The sequence below is a fragment of the Lepidochelys olivacea genome (assembly GCF_965140295.1).
Source record: "Lepidochelys olivacea isolate rLepOli2 genome assembly, chromosome: 4".
Lineage (NCBI taxonomy): Eukaryota > Metazoa > Chordata > Testudines > Cheloniidae > Lepidochelys > Lepidochelys olivacea.
Genome location: NC_140414.1, coordinates 149,798,422 through 149,821,380, shown reverse-complemented (window position 1 = coordinate 149,821,380; position 22,959 = coordinate 149,798,422). Strand labels below are relative to the sequence as shown.

The 22,959-nt window shown below is 57.6% G+C and overlaps 1 protein-coding gene across 3 annotated transcripts in view; it reads left to right on the top strand.

Moving 5' to 3' along the window:
• The first annotated feature begins 3,801 nt into the window (after nt 1-3,801).
• Nucleotides 3,802-22,959, top strand: part of LOXL3 (lysyl oxidase like 3) — a 31,134-nt gene continuing 11,976 nt past the window's right edge. For 2 of the 3 annotated variants that reach the window (XM_084625865.1, XM_084625864.1), the window contains exons 1-4: nt 3,802-4,055; nt 15,578-15,903; nt 18,870-19,033; nt 19,529-19,740. In XM_084625865.1, coding sequence (XP_084481991.1) covers nt 3,817-4,055; nt 15,578-15,903; nt 18,870-19,033; nt 19,529-19,740 — 941 coding nt within the window. In that variant the 5' untranslated portion in view covers nt 3,802-3,816. Of the gene's footprint in view, nt 4,056-15,577; nt 15,904-18,869; nt 19,034-19,528; nt 19,741-20,593; nt 20,648-22,959 lie in introns of all 3 variants that reach the window. The other variant, XM_084625866.1, reaches the window with a different exon arrangement.

Below are 22,959 nucleotides of genomic sequence, written 5' to 3'. Positions count from 1 at the left end.
ATTAGGGTTGAAAGAGACCTCAGGAGGTCATCTAGTCCAACCCCCTGCTCAAAGCAGGACCAACACCAACTAAATGATTCCAGCCACGGCTTTGTCAAGCCAGGCCTTAAAAACCTCTAAGGATGGAGATTCCACCACCTCCCTAGGTAATCCATTCCAGTGCTTCACCACCCTCCTAGTGAAAAGTTTTTCCTAATATCCAACCTACACCTCCCCCACTGCAATTTGAGACCATTGCTCCTTGTTTTGTCATCTGCCACCACTGAGAACAGCCAGGCAAACTCCATCCTTTTTGGAACCCCGCTTCAGGTAGTTGAAGGCTGCTATCAAATCCCCCCTCACTCTTCTTTTCTGTAGACTAAACAAGCCCAGTTCCCTCAGCCTCTCCTCGTAAGTCATGGGCCCCAGCCCCCTGATCACTTTCATTGCCCTCCACTGGACTCTCTCCAATTTGTCCATAGAATCTCTCACACTGAAGACAATGCTTGTTGACAGTCCTATAATAAACTATAAAAAGATTTTATTAAGAAAAAAATGAGTTATTTACAAGATTAAAGTGGTAAACATGATGGGGTATACCAGGCTCAGAAGCTCCCTGCTGGAGACCTCAGGGTCCTACCACACCCCATTTCAGAAAGGGGCGGAGGAGTTGAGTCCTCCAAGCAGCCAAGAGAGGCTGCATGGGAAGCAGTCAATTGGAGAAAGGCTGCAAGAAGCAGCCAGTCAGGGTCCAGGAGGGCCATATAAAAGGAGCTGCAAAGCTAGAGAAAGATAGTTTTGGTTTTTTGTGTGCTGGAGTAACAGGAGTGCAGATGGTGCTCCTGGTTGGCCCAAGGGATCTGTAATACCATAGACAGGGACTGGGGGAGAAAGAAGGAGCTTTTGGCTGGCTGCTGGGAGTGAGTACAAGACTTCAACCCTACGGTAAGGGTGAAGCATATGTGAGTGAAGGTGCTGTGGCTTTGGGGAAGTGACCCAGGGAACTGTAGTAGCATTGGGAGTGGTCAAAAGGACACAGTAGCATGTGGCTGCTAGTCATAGGGTCCCTGGACTGGGACCTGGAGTACTGGGTGGGTCTGAGTCTCCCCCACTGGCTGCAGGTGGAGTGGATCCACTTCCTGAGAAAGGAGTTGAACCTAACCCTAGAGAGGGGAATGAAGATTCTGAAGAGGGTCAGCAATTTCCTGAATATTGAACTAGGATATGTCTCTGTCTGTAGGCAAGGACTGGCTTGTCTCCCAAGATTTGTGAGAGTGTTGGTCATCCTTCAGGATAGGTTGTAGATCCTTGATAACACGTTGGAGGGGTTTTAGTTGGGGGCTGAAGGTGACAGATAGTGGCGTTCTGTTATTTTCTTTGTTGGGCCTGTCCTGTAGTAGGTGACTTCTGGGTACTCTTCTGGCTCTGTCAATCTGTTTCTTCACTTCAGCAGGTGGGTATTGTAGTTGTAAGAATGCTTGATAGAGATCTTGTAGGTGTTTGTCTCTGTCTGAGGGGTTGGAGCAAATGCGGTTGTATCGTAGAGCTTGGCTGTAGACAATGGACCATGTGGTGTGGTCTGGGTGAAAGCTGGAGGCGTGTAGGTTTCCGGTATAGGGTGGTGTTTATGTGACCATTGCTTATTAGCACTGTAGTGTCCAGGAAGTGGATCTCTTATGTGGACTGGTCCAGGCTACATAGTGTGCTTCTGCCAACATGCACGGCCTGAAATTGTGGAAAAGCAGCATCACTTGCCCCATAACCTCAGCTGTGCAGAACACAATGCCATCCACAGCCTCAGAAACAACTCTGACATCATAATCAAAAAGGCTGACAAAGGAGGTGCTGTTGTCGTCATGAATAGGTCGGAATATGAACAAGAGGCTGCTCGGCAGCTCTCCAACACCACTTTCTACAAGCCATTACGCTCTGATCCCACTGAAGGTTACCAAAGGAAACAGCATTTGCTCAAACTCCCTGGAAAAAGCACAAGAACAAATCTGCACAGACACACCCCTGGAACCCCGACCTGGGGTATTCTATCTGCTACCAAAGATCCATAAACCTGGAAATCCTGGGCGCCCCATCATCTCAGGCATTGGCACCCTGACAGCAGGATTGTCTGGCTATGTAGACTCCCTCCTCAGGCCCTACACTACCAGCACTCCCAGCTATCTTCGAGACACCACTGACTTCCTGAGGAAACTACAATCCATCGGTGATCTTCCTGATAACACCATCCTAGCCACTATGGATGTAGAAGCCCTCTACACCAACATTCCACACAAAGATGGACTACAAGCCATCAGGAACACTATCCCCGATAATGTTACGGCTAACCTGGTGGCTGAACTTTGTGACTTTGTCCTCACCCACAACTATTTCACATTTGGGGACAATGCATACCTTCAAATCAGTGGCACTGCTGTAGGTACCTGCATGGCCCACAGTATGCCAACATTTTTATGGCTGACTTAGGGGACGAGAGCTGAGGAAGCGTTGCTCTAACGCCCCTACTCTACTTGCACTACATTGATGACATCTTCATCATCTGGACCCATGGAAAAGAAGCCCTTGAGGAATTCCACCAAGATTTCAACAATTTTCATCCCACCATCAACCTCATCAACTATATAAATCTCCTCACTGTATTTTCCACTGAATGCATCTGATGAAGTGAGCTGTAGCTCACGAAAGCTCATGCTCAAATAAATTTGTTAGTCTCTAAAGTGCCACAAGTACTCCTTTTCTTTTAACAGGCCTGTAGTTACCTGGATCTCTTTTTTTTTTTTTTTTTTTTTTTCTCTTTCTTAAAAATAGGAACTGTGTGCAATTCTCCAGTCATACGGTACAACCCCTGAGTTTACAGATTCATTAAAAATTCTTGCTAATGGGCTTGCAATTTCGGGTGTCAATTCCTTTAATATTCTTGGATGAAGATTATCTGGGCCCCCCAATTTAGTCCCATTAAGCTGTTTGAGTTTCGCTTCTACCTCAGATAGGGTAATATCTACCTCCATATCCTCATTCCCATTTGTCATGCTACCATTATCCCTAAAATCCTCTTTAGCCTTATTAAAGACTGAGGAAAAGTATTTGTTTGTTGTTTGATATTGGGCCATGCCTAGATTATCCTTGACCCCTGCCACTCCACCAAGAGATATTACATGGACCGTGAGGCTATGATTTTCTGCATCTTAGCTCAGGCTGCTGCCCTGCTGTGGCTGCTGTTGCTTACTGTAGAAAAAGGCCCTCATCCTTAGACGGTGGCACTTGGGGGGCAGCTCTCAGTAGCAACCCTTCACCTAGCATAGTGAGGCCTGAGCCCTCCCCCCTCATCTGGGAGGGGCCCTTGTTACCTGATGCTCCTGGGGTGAGAGGGCCCGGGCAAGACAGGGGCGCTTGGACCCTACAGTGATGAGGGACAATCAAACTGCAGCAGAAGCCCCCAGACCCATCACAGGGGAATTCCATAGGCAGTGCCTGCCCGGGGTGGGGTCTGTGGGGCTCTTGCCCCCCCCCCCAACACGCCCGGCCCCTGCCCGGGGTGGGGTCTGTGGGGCTCTTGCCCCCCCCCCCAACACGCCCTGCCCAGGGTGGGGTCTGTGGGGCTGCTGCCCCCCCCCCAACACGCCCGGCCCCTGCCCGGGGTGGGGTCTGTGGGGCTGCTGCCCCCCCCCAACACGCCCGGCCCCTGCCCGGGGTGGGGTCTGTGGGGCTGCTGCCCCCCCCCAACACGGCCGGCCCCTGCCCGGGGTGGGGTCTGTGGGGCTGCTGCCCCCCCCAACACCCCCGCCCGGGGTCCGACCTGCGCCCTCCCGCTGCCGCCCGCTGGCGATGGGGTTTGACGCCGGCTCCCGCAGCGCCCAGAGGCCGCGGTGCGGGGCGGAGCGGGCGGGGCGCGGCCGGGCCGGTCCCTCCCGGGGGCCCCGCGCTGGCCGGCAGCCGCTCTCCGCAGGGCTCCGGGGGCGGAGAGAGGGGCCGAGCTGGCCCCACCCAGCAGCGAGCGCAGGCCCCGCGGAGCAGCCCCGCAGCCTTTCGCCCTCAGCGCCGGCCGGCCGGGACAGGGGCGCCAGGTAACCCCCCGCCGGGGGAGCGCAGCGCAGCGCAGCGCAGCGGCCCGGGCTCCCCGTTAGCCAGTCGCTGCCGTCTCTGTGCTGGTGCCCATCGCCGCGGTGTCGGACCCCACAGCCCCCGGGCGGGCTGAGCCCCGGGCCGAGCTCTCGGGCGGGGAAGGGGAAGGGGGGGCCCTGCTGGGTTTGTTTCCCTCGGTCCTGAAGCTTGGCCCGTTTTACTGGAGAGGTTGCGGAGGGGGGAGGGTTGTGTCCGGGGGTCGGTGGACAGTGTGGGGGGGTTGGGTTGTGTGTTGAGGGGGCTGTGGACTGCGTGTGTGCCGTTGTGTACTGGGTGAGGGCTGTGTGGCACACTTGTGCATTGTGTGTGGGGGGGTGCGGACAGAGTTGTGTAGCAGGGGAGTTGTGCGGCTGGGAGAGGGGCTGCGCAGCGGCGGGTGCGGGGGCTGCGGGCTGTGCGTTGCGGGGGATGTAGAAGGCTTGGGGCTCGGCAGTTAGGGTCACCGAGGGTGTGTGCGGGAGGAGAGCAGTGTACAGTGCGGTGTGGTTGTGTTGCTGGGCGCTGCGTGCTCTGCTGGGCTTGCTCAGGGTTTGCAGCACAACGGCTTGTTTGTTGAGTGTGGTGCAGTGTAGGGTTGTGTAGCTGTCCTGCCTTGGGCTGGCTGCTCGGGCTCCTGGCGGCCAGCGGCTTGTTTGCTGAGCTGTAATTTACAGCCCTCCGAAGGGGACGCGGAATTTCCACAGACGCTGGAATTTGCGGCAGCTCCTGGAGGAGCCTGTGTGGGGAGGGGAGGGTGGACCCAGGGCGGGCTCCTTTTATCCTCCGGGGGAGTCTGCCTCTGGGTGGGTTCAGACCTCTCCTGCAGCAGCGTTTAGTAAGGCGAGCGGTGGCTAGTGGGGCAGGGTCGTTGCCCCCGGGGAAGCCAAATGGAGCAGCCGGTGCCCCGGTGGCACTTGGCAGGGCTGTGCCCGGCGGCCGTCTGGGGCTGGCTGGCAGCAGCTCACTGTGGAGGTTGCAGACGGCTGCAGCTGTCCAAGTGGCTGCATGTTAGGTCTAGGTCACTTTCTGCAAACAGGCTGCCTGTTGCTGTTTTCTGAGCCCCAAGCGGACCCCAAAGAACCCGCCCCAGCCAGGCAAGGGCTGTGCTGGCATCCCCCATGCCAGCCGCGCCCTGGCCATCCCTCCTCCCTGGCTCTGGTACCCGTGGGGGCACTGGGGCCTGCAGGGGCAGAGGTACGCTGGCTGTACTGAACTCCCCAGCCTCTGGGGGCGGCAACAGCTTTGGGAAAGGAGCAGAAATCGGCAGCTTTAATGACTGGTGGCCTCCCATCCCCTGGCTGCCTCATCGAGAGGGCCCCAGCTCCGCTTGCTGGGCTCTGCGCCTCCCAGTGAAAGGCAGAGCTCACAGCGCAGGCCGGGGTTGTGCTCCAGCCCCTCTGCTGAGCCAGGGGCCAGAGTGAGAGAGACTTTGTGCTGGGGAGGAGGTTACAGTACCAAGCAAGGAGGAATGGACTAGTGGGTTAGAGCAGCAGAGCTGGGAGCCAGGGTTCTATCCCCGGCTCTGAAACGGGAGTGGGGTCTAGTGGTGAGAGCAGCGGGGCTGGGAGCCAGGACTCCTGGGTTCTAGCCTCATGGCTGGGTGAGTCCTGCCTTGGAGCTGCAGCTGCCTCTGCCTATCCATCAGCGCTTGTGGGTCACAGTCTCCTCTGCCCTCCCCCTGCTTTTCCTTGGGGCTGAGCTCCATAGGGCTGCATGGTTGTTACCTAGTCACACCCGCTGCAGCCATCGCAGCGCAGGGAAGCGGTTCTCCTTGGAATGGGTCACAGGCTCCTGGGCTGGGATTGCTTTTGCCTGGGGCTGCAGCCAGCGCCTAGATGGGTATTCTTGCCCTGATCAGCAGGGTGCCCCAGTGCACCCAGCGTGGGAGATGCTGCAGGGAGTACTGGTGTGAGCAGGGCTGGAAAAGGGGCTGTGCCCCAGGCTCGGCCAGCATGTGTGAGTGAGGGGCTCTTGCAAGGGAGCTCAGGCACAGAGCTGAGCTTTGGAGCATAGTGGTCTCCTCTCCTGTGGCAGTGAGTTCCAGAAACCAGGGCAGGCTCCCAGGACGGTTCTGTCACCTGTTCTCACAAGCCCCTGGCTGTCCCCCATGCGGCAACCAGTTCGTTGTCCTGGTGATGTGGTTGTCATCATGGCCACAGGCATCTCTTGGGGACCCAGGTATCTTGGGGGCTTGGCAGCAGGCCAGAGGCCCAGAACCAGGCTCTGTATGCAGTGGGGAGCCCAGGCAGAGAGCAGGACCCTGGGGGACATGCTCCTGGAGCCCCGTGTGCTTGTTTCACCAGATGGAGCTTTCTCAGGCTAGGGGGCCTTGTGATTGGCTAAGAGATTTCTGAGCCTGGGGTCAGGCTGTGCCCCACAGGACAGGGCCCAGTTCTGCAGTAGCTAGAGGAGGGAGCATATGCTGCTCTGGCTGTTTAGCCACCAATAGCCGAGAGATGCCCAGAAAAGCCCAGGTCAGCTTTGTTTCCACAGTCTGGAGGGGACTGAATTAATCTTTCGGACAGGGTAAGGATCAGAAGTGAGGCAGTTTTACTATGAGTACCAGGCTAGACCCTGGCAGCCAGACATCCCTGTGTTAACGCCAGGGCAGCGGCTTGTGTCCTGTCCCGTTCCAGGGCTGTGGGCTTGGCCCCGTCCCCAGCACAAGCTAGGGAGCCCCCAGAAATACCCTGTTTCCACAGGATTGCCTTGGCCGCACTTCCTCCCCTGCACTACCTCTGTGGTGCCAGGCCCCACTCCTCGTGTGCACACAGACTCGTGTCTGTAGTGGGCAGAACAGTGCCCCTGGCTCTGACTGGCACCGGGGTTACCAAAATCCGTGTCCCAGAGGCCCAGCTGCAGCACTGGGCGCTGTTCAGCTCCCCAGAGAGGAGGGAGGTGGAGGCTGAGATAGCACGGGTGCCCCCTGGCCCTGGCGTTACTCAGAGCACAGACATGGCTGTAGGTCACTCTTCCCCCCCAGTCAGCAGGAGAGACCAGAACTGTTTGAGCACCTGACCCAGCTGCAGCCCCTTTGCGGAGGCTGGGCTGTCTGGGGCCGCAAGCCCATCGTGGACACGTGGAATGGAGAAGGGTGGCTGAGTTGAACCATAGGCAGGGCTTCTGCACAGGTAGGACTCTGCTGGGGCCTTTACGTGGCCCCCAGGTAGTGGGCAGCCTGGCCCCTGGAGAGGGACTGATGGAGCCCCTAAGGATTCTCCAGCTGTGGCTTTTTCTCTTAGCAGCCTTGCCCAAGCTGTATCTGGCCTGCGTGTCTGGGCTTGGGGCACCGGAGTTTGTCTTTGCCCGTGGTAGGGCCGCAGCCCTTCCTGGTGCCACCTGGGAATGTCACCACCATTGGTTCCCCCAATGCATCTGGCTCCATCCCTGCCCCAGGCTCTGTATTAGCAAGGAGCGTTTCCTGGAAGCCAGGTCACCTGCCAGGCCCACAAGCTACATCACTGGCAGCACCAATGCCTCCAGACAGTCAGTGGGGACTTCCTTGCTTTCTGCTGTGTCATTTCAGGAGGGAGCTGTTGGGCTCTGGAATGTGAACTTGCAGACAAGGCCAAGTCACCCTTTAGCCTACCCTTGGATTGAGCTGCTTCAGGGTCTTGCTACAGGGCTGGTTTGCCAGGCCTCACATTGTTCCTGGAGCTCTTCTCTCATCCCTTGCCTAATGGTCCACATCCCTTCTGGAGCGCACACTGACCACATCAGGGGGTGGGCCAGGGACCAAGGGCCACAGGCTTGGTGCAGGGGAAGGAGGGCCACTTGGAGCATGGGGCGGGGTGGGTGTCCCAGCGGAGGGGAGGGAGAAAGGGAGACAAGCAACAGGAAGAGGAGGCAGGGTTCAGCCATGGCCTGGATGAGCAGGTGAGGGAGGGCAGAGCTCCAGGGGTGCTGTCAGCAGAGATGACAGAGCAGAGCAGGCCACGTCCTTGCTGAGCTCTGCAGAGCTTGGCCCCGGCTGCCCAGGGACACTCCCCAATGCTAGTGCTGGTGGAAGACTCCCTGAGCCCCGAGGTGAGGGGACAACCGCGGGGAGGGTCTGAGAAGGGGCCAGCATGGAGGTGGGCAGGTGTGGGAGGATTGCTGAGTCCCCATCCTTGCCCCCCTCTCCCGGATTCTGCAAGGCCTCTCATTCCTCTAGCTGGCAGTGTTAACTCCTTCCTGCCCCCGCTCCTGCGAGGAGGTGGCCTTGGCCCATTCATTGGCACTGTCAGTAAATTCCTGAGGTTTCCTGAGCAGTCACAGGGAGCTGGGCTCTCTCTTAACTGCCTCCCTGCTGTTTGCTTAAGGCCTGTCAGTCCTTCCGAGCCCTTTCCCCAAGGTCTCTGAGGCCCATTCATGCTGGGGAGGCAGGCACGTCTGGCTCGGTGCGGGGTGGATCAAATGTCCTGCTCTGGGTAGGGACCCCTCGCACACAACCCCAGTTAGAGGAAACCTTGTCTCTGGCCAGAGTGCGCAACCCAGGCTCCCGAGCCGCTGGAGTGGCCAGTCGGGATCACACGAGGCTCCTGTACGACAGCTCCTGTCACCAGCTGCTGCAGCCCTTGAGAGCCCCTCCTGAGCAGCCTGCCCCAGGCTGGAGGCTCCAGCTGACTGCGCTGGCCAGCTTGCGCCGTGGAGGGTTACAGCCTGGCTGAATTTTTGGTGCTCTCCAGTGTAACTCTGTGTGGCTCCATTGTCCCTGCAAATGTCTGAGCCTCGTGACTCCTGAAGAGACCTTGGCCTCAGTGATACTTTGTGGCAGTGAGTTCCACAGGCTAATTATATGTTGGGTGAAATATGTTTCCTTTGCATTGTGAATGTGCTGCCTGGCAGTGTCGGGGATGTCCCCTCATGAGGTGAGTAGCCCAGTGCTCCGCCCACCTCTCCACCTCAGCCAGCGTGTCGGACCCCTCTGCCCTGCCCCTCTCAGAAACACCCTCTTCTCCCCCGACCTTGACAGAACTTGGCTGAGTGCAGGGAGGAGCCTCCCACAGCCAGGGGGGCCCCGAGAAGAGGCATGAAACGCCCGTTCCATTCTCAGGTTATCTAACCCGCTGGTGCCAGAGTGCTGGCGCCCCTTCCTGGCATCCCCCGACCTCCCAGCCCTGCAGAATCCAGCCCCTGGCCACTGCTCAGGTCTTGCCTCTTCTCTCTCCTTGTGCCCTCCCTACCCTGGCGGACTCCCAGCAGAGCTCTCAGGGTGGCTGGGTTGTTTGGGCTGCTGCACGTGCCATGTGATGGGGGGCTGCCTGTTCTGCTGTGCCACATTGGGCTCCCCGCCCAATATCCTGGAGCCTACGGGAAGGGGCAGTGGGCTGGGACTCGGGAGTCCCGTGTGGCTGCTGTCCGGGTTTCTGTGCAGTGCCTTGCACTGAGCGAGGCCTCAGATCCTGCGCATGGGCAGTCGCGGCTCAGCCTGTCGTACCGATGAGGCACCAAGAGGCTGCACAAAGGCGCTTTTGGCAGAGCTGGAGCCAGGGTGCAGCTCTCAGCTGCTTGGCCACACTGCTTGGCTGCCTCTGCTCTAACCATGGGGCAATGCTACCCTCCCTGAGCCAGGATTAGAACCTGGGAGTCCTGCTCTGTAGCAGAGGTGTGTGACTGACTGGCAAAGTGTGTCATGTCCCCCTCTGTGGCTGCTCCCCTAGGGATCAATAGTTATTCCTCCACGTCATGTGACAGAGGCCTATCCTGGGGTCCTTAGGGTCTCAGGAGCAAATCCAGCAGGCCATCAGTGGGTGGGTGTAGGATGAGGGTGTTGTGAAAACTAGAATTTGTGTCTCCGGTTTTTCCTTGCTGGTTTGCTGAATTCACCTAGAGAGAAAACGTCCTTCAGACAGGGCGAGAGTTGCAGCCCGTTCCCCAGAGAGAGAAAACACCCCTTGAATGGTTTTATATTTTCTTCCAAATCATGGATAAAGATATTGAAAAGCATCAGGTCAAGAACAGATCCCTGTTAAGACCCGCACAGAAACACCCTCATTGGATGACTATTCTCCATTCACAGTTACATTTTTAGCTCTAGCAGTTAACCGGTTTATCCATTTACTATGGACCACAGTGATTTTGTGAAGTGCTGATCTTTTTATCAGAATGTCACGTGGGATAAAGTCAAATGCCTTCTAGAAGTCTGTCTATTATGACAACACATTTCTTTTATCAGTCCAATGTGGGATCTCATTAAAATCAATAACACGTTTGTTTGACAAGACCCATTTTCCATAAACCCCTGGTGACTGGCATTACGTGTGCTGCTATCTTCTAATTCTTGACTCGTTGCCTCCCATCTCAGCCTGTCCATGACTTTTATTCTGGACCAATGTCTGGCCATCTGGCCTGTAGTAACCCAGGTCATCCCATGTACCCCTTTAAAATACTGGCACACCATGAGCTCTGTTCCACAGAATTTCCCCTTGTTCCCAGCCAAGTTGAAAAATATCTAATGATTCAGAGAGCTCCTGGGCCAATGCTTTTCATACACTGCGGGTGCAAGTTATCCGGTTCTGCCAATGCAAAGCTGTTTATTTGTAGCAGCTGCTGTTTAACACACTCCCTTGTTACTGACGGACTGGAGAGCATTTCATTATCTCCAAGATGTGGAAACCTCACTTTGCTTCTTTCCAAACACAGAACTGAAACATCTGCTGTCTCTCCATCATGCTGGACTATGTTTCTGTTCCTGTCTCACTTCAGAGCTCTGCCCTTGCTCATGGGGGAAGAAGGAGGAGAGCTAGCTGTGAACAGGGGATGGCGTGGGGAAGAGGGGGAGAGTCCCAGGCTAGGGGGGTCCCAGTGGTTCCAACTGCTCCCTGCCCCAATCCGGGGTGCTGCAGTGGGTGCTTCAGCCCCTCCGAGTCCCACTCTTGTCTCCGTGAGTTTACATGGTGTTGAAACCCCGCCCCCCCCCAATATTTCCATTGTGTGTGAGCTAGTCCCTCTGCTCCCCTGTTTTTGTAGCCCCTTTGGCTGAGGTCTCATGCTGGAAGGTTTGAATGTTTGGGCCCAACATGCCCCAGACTCCCTGCCTTCCATTCTCGAAAGGGTCAATAAAACTCAAGTGCCCTCTGCTGAGAAAGAGAGAGAAAGGTCAATAAAACCCACTGCTCTGTGTCCCCTCTCCCTTTGGGCAGCTCAGACTGTGAGCTCTGCAGTACTGGGACTGTGCTGCCAAGGTCCCAGCTGCTGGGAAGTAGCCAGTCACAAAGCCCAGAACAGACTGAGTCCATTAATGGCTTTGGAGATCTGGACCAAGGGGGCTCTCTGGGGACGAGCACAGGCCTGATGTGTACAAAGCAGCCTAGCCGGTGATGCAGGGAATGTCAGTGCTCCAGGTGCGGGGGAGCAGTGCCCGGGTCTTCATTCAGCAGGAAGGGCTGGCATGTCTTGGCAAGCTGCAGGTGAATGATGGCGTTTTTAGTCCTGATCCTGCGGGGTCAGCGAGATGCAGTGATGATCTGACCTGGTGAAGGGGCAGATGCCTTCCATGGGGGCGGACTGCGACCTGGCCAGCTCTGCAAAGCCTTTTCCTGCTGCGTGCCCACAAACAATTTCCCAGCTGGGTTTGGTTCTGTTCTTGCAAACCCAATCTGGCCATTGAGGTTTTGGGAACCAGCCATGTCCCGTCTGATCAGAGTCTGCCATTCAGTGTGCCCTGTGCCCCTCATGCCTGCACTATGCTCAGAAACAACTGCCCAGTGCCAGGGACCCCTCTCCTCCCCTGTGCTGGGGCTCTGCATCCCCTATTCCCTCTCCCTCCCATTCCAGGGGCTCTCTGCCATCCCTAACTTTCCTCCTTTTTATTCAATTTCTCTCTAACACGGTACACTGCATTGGGGGGTGGGCAGAGCTGACTGGGTGGTGGTTATGCTGGGAGGTGTCGATGGTGCCATCAACTGGTTCCTTGATCTGCAGACAATTACACAGGTGGCTGAAGCTGCCGACTCTGCTGATCACATGCCGGGGCTCTGTGTCCCCCCAATTTTCACCTTCTGGTTTTCCTACTTGTCATCAAAATCAATAGGATTCTTGTATTGATCAGATGCTGCCTTCTGAAGTTATTGTATAATATCCAAATGATGAAATGCCATCAAGTTGAATGTAAGGATAAACATTTTAAAATCAGCAGGCCTGGATAACTTGCACGCAAGAGTCCTAAAAGAATTGGCTGAGGTGATCTCTGACCAGGTGATGTTAATTTTTAATAAATTATGGAATACTGGGGAAATTCCAGGAGTCAGGAAAAGTGCTAATGTTGTGCAAATGTTCAGTAAAGGCAGACAGGATGACCCAAGAACTATAGGCTGGTTAGCCTGATATCAGTCCTGGGCAAAATAATGGAAAAGCAGATACAAGATTCAGTTAGATAATGAAAAATTAAAGAATAGGAATATAATTAATGCCACTCAGCCTAGTTTTGTGGGTCAAACAAACTTGATTCGTACAGGGGCCATAGTGGACAAGCAAAGCAATATGAGCTCCCGGTGCAATACTGTGGGTGAAAGGGCTAATGTGATGCTTGGATGTATGACAGGGGAGTCATGAGTAGGAGCACCAAGGTGAGTTTCCCTCTGTATATGGCAGTGGTGAGGCAGGTACTTGGAATATAGCTCCCATTCTGGTTCCCACCTTTTAAAAAGGATGTTGAAAAACTGGAGAGGGTGCAGAGAAGAGCTCAATCCACTCAGCTTAGCAAAAGGAAGATTGCAAGGTGACGTGAGTACAGGGTGTGAGGACTTGATGGGGAGAACATGCTGGGCACGGAAAGGACTGCTGAAGCCAGTGAAGAAAGGTGGAACGAGAACCATTGTCTGGAAGCTGAAGCCAGCAAAACTCCTCTTAGAAGTTAGGAAGATAGTTGTCAAGTGAGGGTGATTAATCGTTGGAACAAACTCCCAAGGGAAGTGATGGCGTCTCCATCTCACAGAGTCATTGGTTCATAGATAGCAAGGCCAGAAGGGTCCACTGTGGTCATCTGGTCTGTTCTGCTTCCTAGCACAGGACATGGGACTTCCCGAAATTAATTCCTGTTTGAACTAGAGCAGATCTTTTAAAAACCCCACCCAATGGAGATTTAAAATCTCCCAGGGATGGAGAATCCGCCACGACCCACAAGAAGTTCTTACAATCATTCATTACCTTCGCTGTTTTAAAAAAATTGTCTTATACAGAGATTGAGGTTTTCTAGCATCAACTTCCAGCAACTGGGCATTGTTACATCTTTGTTTGCTAGACTGAAGAGCCCTCTATTATCAAATTTCTGTTTCTCACGTAGGCATTTGTAGACTGATGAAGTCACCCTGAACCTTCTCTTTGTTGAGCTGAATAGATTGAGCTCCTTGAGTCTGTCACTATAAGGCAGGCTTTCCAATCCTTTAGTCATTGTTGTGGCTCTTCTCTGATGCCGCTCCAATTTGTCAACAGCCTTCTTCAATTGTGGGCACCAGAACTGGGCACAAGAGTCCAGCAGCGGCCGCCCCAGTGCCAGATACAGAGGGGGAAATCACTTCTCTTCTCCTACGTGATAGTCTCCTGTTTATGCATCCAAGGTGCCCTCAGTGCTGCCCACTGGGGCTCATACGCCCTGCCCTGGTGCTGCCCTAGGCAAGGATCCCTGCCCTCTCCATGGCTCTGCCACCCTGGCCCCTCCATGCCCCTTCCTCTGCTTCCTCAAGCATGTCAGGGCCCAAGTGGCAGGCAGGCACCCAGCCCAGTTTGACCTCAGCAACGTTCCTATTGATTAGTGGCTTGAAAGCAGAGAAAAGCAGGAAATAAAGGCCAGTTCCAAACCAGCTGCCCCACCTGGCCCTGGGTAGCTGGGCACTGACTGGCATGTATCCAGCAAGGAGAAGTGGCTTGGCCTGGCCTCGCAGCGTGGGCCCAGTGGGAGGCAGCTGCAGCAGCAGGTCAGGCTGCTGGGAGCGTCTCTCCACGGTGCTTGGAGGCACCAGCCCGCGGCATCATGGCTGAGATGGGGCGGATGGTCCCAGACAGAAGGTTGGGAACCCACCGGGGGCCTTGGCAGCAGCCTGGCACCATGTCCTCCCGGGCAGCCGGTGGCAGACTGGACAGTGTAGTGCGGCGAGTGGCGCTCTGGGTCTGGGTGGGGCTCTGGGTCGGCTGTGAGGCTCGAGGGGATCGGGCACCTTGGATGAGGTCTCACGGGGTGGTGGGCAGGGTTGTGGCACCACTTACCTGCATTTAGGAATTTGTGGAGTTTCCTGGCAGACAGCGATGTTGGGGAACCCCATGGCGACCTGGCTGGCAGGAGGGGGAGCTGCCTTGGGGACGGGGCCTTTAGTGGCTGGTTCCCAGGGCAGGTACTGTGTCTCTCCATGTTCCCAGGGAGTGCCCAGCACGCTCGGTGGCCTGGTAGCTACCGGCGAGTGGGAGGAGGTGGTGCTGACCCGCCAGGAGGCTCTGCAGGGGCCGCGTCATTGAGGAAATTCTCCAGCTGCAGCTGGGACTGAGGCTGGGTGGCAGGTCTCAGGCTGTGGGGCACCGGGGTTGTTCGAAGCACCCCCAGGGGGCAGTGCCAGAAGGAGGAGCCCCTGCCTCAGGGCGCACAGCCTATGGCCATATCTATGCTACAGATTATGTCGGAGTAACACCTGTCGCTTGGGGGGTGAATAACCACCGCCTCCCCACCCGCAGCCACATAAGTCCCATCGACAGAAGCGTCCGGATGCACAGTGCTGTGCGGGCAGGAGAGCGTCTCCTGCCGGCCGCCGTAGCTCCTGCGGCTCGCGGAGGTGGTTTTATGCCGACAGACGCGCGCTCTCCCGTCGCACAGAGGGTCTTCCCTGGGCAGCGCAGTGCTGTACGTCCAGGTGTGCCCTAAGGCCGGCCGGGACCGGCCCTACCCTAGGCGCTGCAGGGGGGCAGAAGGAGCTGCCTGGGGCCGGATTGTTTCTGTGACCCCATGTGGGGCCTGTCTGCTGAGGGGCAGAGTGGATGGGCGTGGGGAGGGCCCAGGGCCTGCTGCAGGGCTGAGAGGAGCCGGCATTATTGGCAGGGCGGGACGCTGGGTCCCAGTGTGGGCCAGGTGGACACTCATAGAGGACGTGACATTCAGCCACTCGGCAGGGTAAAGGGCAGCTGGCGACGGGCAGGGCGGGTGAGCGGCCATGGCAGGGCAGTGGGGGAGGTGGGAACCAGGGAAGGGACCTAGTGTGGACCTGGGCAGGGCTGGCAGGGGCAGAGAGGAAGGGCAGGGGAACATCACCCAGACAACCTCCGCCCTGTGCTGGGCCTCCACCCACAGACGTAGTTCCTCCCACATGGGCTCCCTTCACCCCCACTGCAGGGCTCCTCCCCGCCTTCAGCCCACTGCCTGGGCTCCCCTTTACCCCGCTCCCCCCCAGCTGCGTGGGCAAGGGCACTTGGGTCTCTCTCCACTGACTCCTGGCATCAGAGTCTCTGCTGTTCCGTGGGGCTGTGCACCAGTCCACGAGCATGGGGGCCTATTTGACCCCATCCCCCCTTTTTTTTTCAGGCCCGTCTCAGCCATGAGAAGCAGCAGTGCCTGGGCATGGCAGGAGTTGCTGGCCCTGCTCTGCAGCGTCTGGCTCTGGGTGGGTGCTGCCCAGCGCACCGGGCCCACGCCCACAGCGCAGAGCCAGGGCCCCAAGCTGAAGTTCCGCCTGGCTGGGTACCCCCGCAAGCACAACGAGGGGCGCATCGAGGTCTTCTACAATGAGGAGTGGGGCACCATCTGCGACGATGACTTCACGCTGGCCAACGCCCACGTGCTATGCCGCCACCTTGGCTTCGTGGCCGCCACAGGCTGGGCCCACAGCGCCAAATACGGCAAAGGCGTTGGTGAGGGGCGTGGCTGGCATGGCCCAGACTGCCAGGGCCAGCGTGTGTGGGGGTGGGGAGGTTGCACGTGGTGGGGCTGTGTGTGCGCAGGGGGACTGTGTGTGTCACTGAGCTTATGGGGGAGTGTGTATGCAGTGGGGCTGGTGTGTGTGCACGGGGGTTCTGTGTGCGATGGGGTTGTGTGCTGTGTCTGCGCAGTGGGGCTGTGTGTGTGTGTGTGTGTGTGTGTGTGTATGTGTGTACAATGTGGCTGGGGCTGTGTGTGTGCAGGCGGGCTGCACAGGTGCGTATGTGTGTATACGTCTATGTGCGTGCTGGGGGCTGTGTGTGAGTAGTGCAGTTGGATGTGCGTGCAGTGGGGCTGGGTGTGTGCAGGGGGCTGTGCGTGTGCTATGTGTGTGTGCAGTGGGGCTGGGTGCGTGTCTGCACGCAGTGGGCTGGGGGCTGTGTGCGTGCAGTGAGGCTGGGTGTGCGGGGGGCTGTGTGTGAGTAGTGCAGTTGGATGTGCGTGTGCAGTGGGGCTGGGTGTGTGCAGGGGGCTGTGCGTGTGCTATGTGTGTGTGCAGTGGGGCTGGGTGCGTGTCTGCACGCAGTGGGCTGGGGGCTGTGTGCTTGTGCAGTGAGGCTGTGTGTGTGCAGGGGGCTGTGTGTGTGCAGGGGGCTGTGCGTGTGCTATGTGTGTGTGCAGTGGGGCTGGGTGCGTGTCTGCACGCAGTGGGCTGGGGGCTGTGTGCGTGCAGTGAGGCTGGGTGTGCGGGGGGCTGTGTGTGAGTAGTGCAGTTGGATGTGCGTGTGCAGTGGGGCTGGGTGTGTGCAGGGGGCTGTGCGTGTGCTATGTGTGTGTGCAGTGGGGCTGGGTGCGTGTCTGCACGCAGTGGGCTGGGGGCTGTGTGCTTGTGCAGTGAGGCTGTGTGTGTGCAGGGGGCTGTGTGTGTGCAGGGGGCTGTGCGTGTGCTATGTGTGTGTGCAGTGGGGCTGGGTGCGTGTCTGCACGCAGTGGGCTGGGGGCTGTGTGCGTGTGCAGTGAGGCTGTGTGTGCGGGGGGCTGTGCGTGTGCAGGGGGCTGTGCGTGTGCAGTGAGGCTGCGTGTGCGGGGGGCTGTGCGTGTGCAGGGGGCTGTGCGTGTGCAGTGAGGCTGTGTGTGCGGGGGGCTGTGCGTGTGCTATGTGTGTGTGCAGTGGGGCTGGGTGCGTGTCTGCACGCAGTGGGCTGGGGGCTGTGTGCTTGTGCAGTGGGGCTGTGCGTGTGCAGGGGGCTGTGCGTGTGCTATGTGTGTGTGCAGTGGGGCTGGGTGTGTGTCTGCACGCAGTGGGCTGGGGGCTGTGTGCTTGTGCAGTGGGGCTGTGTGTGTGCAGGGGGCTGTGCGTGTGCTATGTGTGTGTGCAGTGGGGCTGGGTGCGTGTCTGCACGCAGTGGGCTGGGGGCTGTGTGCGTGTGCAGTGAGGCTGTGTGTGCAGGGGGCTGTGCGTGTGCTATGTGTGTGTGCAGTGGGGCTGGGTGCGTGTCTGCACGCAGTGGGCTGGGGGCTGTGTGCGTGTGCAGTGAGGCTGTGTGTGCGGGGGGCTGTGCGTGTGCTATGTGTGTGTGCAGTGGGGCTGGGTGCGTGTCTGCACGCAGTGGGCTGGGGGCTGTGTGCTTGTGCAGTGAGGCTGGGTGTGTGCAGGGGGCTGTGTGTGAGTAGTGCAGTTGGATGTGCGTGTGCAGTGAGGCTGTGTGTGCGGGGGGCTGTGCGTGTACTATGTGTGTGTGCAGTGGGGCTGGGTGTGTGCAGGGGGCTGTGTGTGAGTAGTGCAGTTGGATGTGCTTGTGCAGTGAGGCTGTGTGTGCGGGGGGCTGTGCGTGTGCTATGTGTGTGTGCAGTGGGGCTGGGTGCGTGTCTGCACGCAGTGGGCTGGGGGCTGTGTGCTTGTGCAGTGGGGCTGTGCGTGTGCAGGGGGCTGTGCGTGTGCTATGTGTGTGTGCAGTGGGGCTGGGTGCGTGTCTGCACGCAGTGGGCTGGGGGCTGTGTGCGTGCAGTGAGGCTGGGTGTGCGGGGGGCTGTGTGTGAGTAGTGCAGTTGGATGTGCGTGTGCAGTGGGGCTGGGTGTGTGCGGGGGGCTGTGCGTGTGCTATGTGTGTGTGCAGTGGGGCTGGGTGCGTGTCTGCACGCAGTGGGCTGGGGGCTGTGTGCTTGTGCAGTGAGGCTGTGTGTGTGCAGGGGGCTGTGTGTGTGCAGGGGGCTGTGCGTGTGCTATGTGTGTGTGCAGTGGGGCTGGGTGCGTGTCTGCACGCAGTGGGCTGTGTGCGTGTGCAGTGAGGCTGTGTGTGCGGGGGGCTGTGCGTGTGCAGGGGGCTGTGCGTGTGCAGTGAGGCTGTGTGTGCGGGGGGCTGTGCATGTGCGGGGGGCTGTGCGTGTGCAGGGGGCTGTGCGTGTGCAGTGAGGCTGTGTGTGCGGGGGGCTGTGCGTGTGCTATGTGTGTGTGCAGTGGGGCTGGGTGCGTGTCTGCACGCAGTGGGCTGGGGGCTGTGTGCTTGTGCAGTGAGGCTGGGTGTGTGCAGGGGGCTGTGTGTGAGTAGTGCAGTTGGATGTGCGTGTGCAGTGAGGCTGTGTGTGCGGGGGGCTGTGCGTGTACTATGTGTGTGTGCAGTGGGGCTGGGTGTGTGTCTGCACGCTGGGGGCTGGGGGCTTGTGCAGTGGGGCTGGGTGTGTGTTGCTGTAGATTTGCACACACAGTGGTGGGGGGTGGTGCATGTCAAGTTTTTGCAGGTGGGGAAACCCCAGGCTGCAACCCCTATCCCTGGGAGCTCCCCAGGAAATCACCTTTTGGGGGGTGAGGTTCACATTTCTTCTGACTTCTTTTTGAGTTGCATTGCCCTGCCCCACACTGCCACATATGCCCCAAAGACACCCCCACACCTTATATACACCCCCTCCAGCCTGGCCCCGGCCCTGCCCATGACCCCTCCCTGGCCTGGTGCTTCTGCAGGGCGGGTCTGGCTGGACAACGTGAACTGCGGGGGCAGCGAGAAGAGCATCGTGGACTGCAGGTCACGAGGCTGGGGGAACAGTGATTGCAGCCACGAGGAGGACGCGGGTGTGATCTGCAAGGACGAGCGCATCCCGGGCTACGTGGACTCCAACATCATCGAGGTGAGTAGCTGCAGCCCTGGGGTCCGGGCCCCACGCGGTGGGGCTGCTACCACCTCCCTCCCTGGGTCCCACACACTGGGGCTGCCCTGCCCTGCCCTAGCTCTCGCTCCTGCCCAGGCTCCATCTCCTGGGTTCTCTTGAGCCTGGCGCGGTCTCTGCGTCCCCGTCATTGGGGCTGGGCAGGCCGGGCAGGTTGGTGTGGGTAAGTTGGCACGGGGCTGGAGCTGGGGCGGGGCAGGCTTGGAGGGCTGGGTAGGCTGGGTGAGCCGGGCAGGCTGGTGCCGGGAGGGCTGGGCATGCTGGTGCTAGACAGGTGGGGCAGGCTGGCGTGGGGCTAGGTGTGCCAGGCAGGCCGGTGCTGACCAGGCTGGCTCGGGGGTGGGATGGCTGGGCAGGCTGGTGCTGGACCAGGTGGGCTGGAGAAGCTGGCACTGGGCCGGGTGTTGGGACCTGTCCGGTGGAGCTCAGCACCCTGACCGGGCTCTCCCCTGCCAGGCCGAGCAGAACCAGGTGGAGGAGCTCAGGCTGCGGCCTGTGGTCTCTGGCGCCAGGAAGCGGCTGCCGGTGACAGAGGGCGTGGTGGAGGTGCGCTACAAGGAGGGCTGGGCACAGATCTGCGACGAGGGCTGGAACCACAAGAACAGCCGCGTGGTCTGCGGGATGATGGGCTTCCCAGCCGAGAAGAAGGTCAACAGGAACTTCTACAAGTGAGTGAGGGGGCTCGAGGAGAGCCACACCGATGGGGTGGGCCTGGCACTACCCGGTGGGACCTGCATGGGTGCCAAGGAGGGGTAGTCCTGTGGGGCTGGGGAGGGGAGCTGGGGCAGGGCCGTGGGGGGTGGGAGGCATGGCGGGGCAGCCCTCAGGGAGCTGGGGCAAGGCACAGGGAGCTGGGTAAGGCTTGGGGGCCCCATGGTGGGGCAGCCCTGGTGATGGCTGGGTCAGTGCCACCAACTCTCATGATTCTGTTGTGACTCTCACGATGTTTGGTGTTTTTCCTAAATCCCCAGCTGCTGGAGTCAGGTGACCGTGAGGGCGCTGTATACCGTGTGACTAAGCTGGTCAGTTGGGTGGGACGCGGAGGTGGAACCTGATGGCTCAGACACAGGACGAGGGCACGGACCCTGCATGGGCCTTGTTACAAATTCCCAGCCTTTGGGGCACCGACCCTGGGTCCGTGCCTGCATCCGGCGAGCCCTGGAGTGCTCCCATATTGCCAGCCACATCCAGCCTGGCCCAGCCCTTGTCCCCGGAAGTGTCTGCCCAGCCCTCGTGGTGCCTGGGTGGCCCGAGGTGCTCAGACCTGGCCGGGAGCCTGGGCAGAGAGAGGCTGGGTCTGGTCCAGGAGGCTGTAGGTACCCAGCCCTGCAGGGATCTAGCACCGTGGAGCTGAGCGCCGGTGGCCTTCCTCATGCCCTCCCAGGCCCCACGCTGGCCGACCGCCCCAGCCTGGCTCTGCCATGGCTCCCAGGGAGCTGCAAGCCTTGTGGGCTGTAGCCCTGGGCATCTGCCAGCCCCTCACCATCCTCTGACTGGCGGGTCACCATTTCCTTTCTACAGGCCATTAAAGCGAGCAACCAAGATAAAGAGCCGGAGCCCAGGGCTGGGTGCAAGGTAACAGGGTAGGGCCAGGTCCACATCCTGGGGCCGAGTCTCCCCAGCAGGTCTGGGGCTGCCGAGTCCCTCTGGATGGTAGAAGCTGCCCCTGCCTTGGCCAGTCTCTTCTGCCATCAGGGCTGGATTCTGGGCTGGGCCCTGGGAATCCAGCTGGAGCCATGAACTTCACCCTGGGACTCAAAGGCTGTCTTAGGCAGGCGGGCTGAGCCTCTCACTGCACAGCTCCTGCGGGGCCTTTGCATTTCAGTGGGTGAGGTTCATTTGGCCATGGATGGGATGTGAGGCCTGGTCGGGGTCTGACCCACCCCTGCATGGAGCTGGGGCTTCTGCTTGAGTTCTGCGTCCTCCAAGAGAAATGGCTCTTTCTCCAGGGCCTAGCATTGCATAGGGTCCTCACGCCAGCCCTTCAAAGGGCCGGGCAGGGAGGGGGCTGTGCCCAGGTGGGGTCTGATCTGGTCCCTGGACTGGGAGCGCCATGCCCACCACCGGCTGGCAGGGGCACCGTTCTCAGGGGGACACGCTGGGGATCCCTATATGGGTGCCATTGCCACAGAGATGGGACTGTTGGTCGTCACCCCCCCTCCCCCCAGCAGTGGGTTCAGTGGCCATCAAGGTCAGCCCAGGGCCCTGGAGCGGACCTCTCTCTCCTGGAGGTGGACGGAAGGGCTGGTGGACATGGGCCATTTTCTGAAGAAAATGCCAGTGGGGCAGCTGAGCTGGCTGTGAGTCCCCCCGCTCCCCACCCGATTGTGCCCACACCGAAGCCATGGACCTGGCAGACTCGTCTGTGGCAGCAGGGCCTGGAGACTATAGTGGGAGCAGCCCAACATGGTAGCATTTAATTTCAGGAAGGGGGACTACACAAAAATGAGGAAGTTACTTAAACAGAAATTAAAAGTACGGCACCAACAGTGAAATCCCTGCAAGCTGCATGGAAACTTCCTAAAGACACCATAATAGAAGCTCAATTTAAACGTATACCCCAAATTAAAAAACATAGAGAACGAAAAAGTGCCACCGTGGCTAAACAACAAAGTAAAAAAAGCAGTCAGAGGCAAGAAGGCATCCTTTAAACAGTGGAAGTTAAATCCTAGTGAGGAAAATAGAAGGGAGCATAAACTCTGGCAAGTGAAGTATAAAAATACAAGTAGGAAGGCCAAAAAACAATTTGAAGAACAGCTACCCAGAGACTCCAAAAGTAATAGCAAAAAAACATGTAAGTTCATCAGAAGCAGGAAGCTGCCAAACAACCAGTGGGGCCACTGGACGATCGAGATGCTAAAAGAGCACTCAAAGACGATAAGGCCATTGTGGAGAAACTACATTAATTCTTTCCATTGGTCTTCACAGCTGAGGATGTGAGGGAGATTCCCAAACCTGAGCCATTCTTTTTAGGTCACAAATCTGAGGAACTGTCCCAGATTGAGGTGTCATTAGAGGAGGTTTTGGAACAAATTGATAAATTAAACAGAAATAAGTTGCCAGGACCAGATGGTCCAAGAATTTTGAAGGAACTCAAATGTGAAATTGCAGAACTACTAAGTGTTGTTTGTAACCTAACATTTAAATCAGCTTCTGTACCAAATGACTGGAGGACAGCTAATAGGACACCAATTTTTAAAAAGGGCTCCAGAGGTGACCCTGGCAACTACAGGCCAGTAAGCCTTGCTTCAGTACTGGGCAAATTGGTTGAAACTATCATAAAGAACAAAATTGTCAGACACACAGATGAACATAATTTATTGGGGAAGAGTTAACATGGTTTTTGTAAAGGGAAATCATGCCTCACCAATCTACTAGAATTCTTTGAGAACAAGCATGCGGACAAAGGAGATCCAGTGGATATAGTGTATTTAGATTTTTAGAAAGCCTTTGACAAGGTCCCTCACCAAAGATTCTTAAGCAAAATAAGCAGTCATGGAATAAGAGGGAAGGTTCTCTCATGGATTGGTAACTGGTTAAAAGATAGGAAACAATGGGTAGGAATAAATGGTCAGTTTTCAGAATGGAGAGAGGTAAATAGCGGTGTCCCCCAGGGATCTGTATTGGGCCCAGGCCTATTTAACATATTAATAAACAGTCTGGAAAAAGGGGTAAACAGTGAGGTGGCAAAATTTGCAGATGATACAAAACTCTCAAGATAGTTACGTCCCAGGCAGACTGCGAAGAGCTACAAAAGGATCTTTCAAAACTGGGTGACTGGGCAACAAAATGGCAGATGAAATATAATGTTGATAATTGCAAAGTGATGCCCATTGGAAAGCATAATCCCAACTATACATACACAATCATGGGGTCTAAATTAGCTG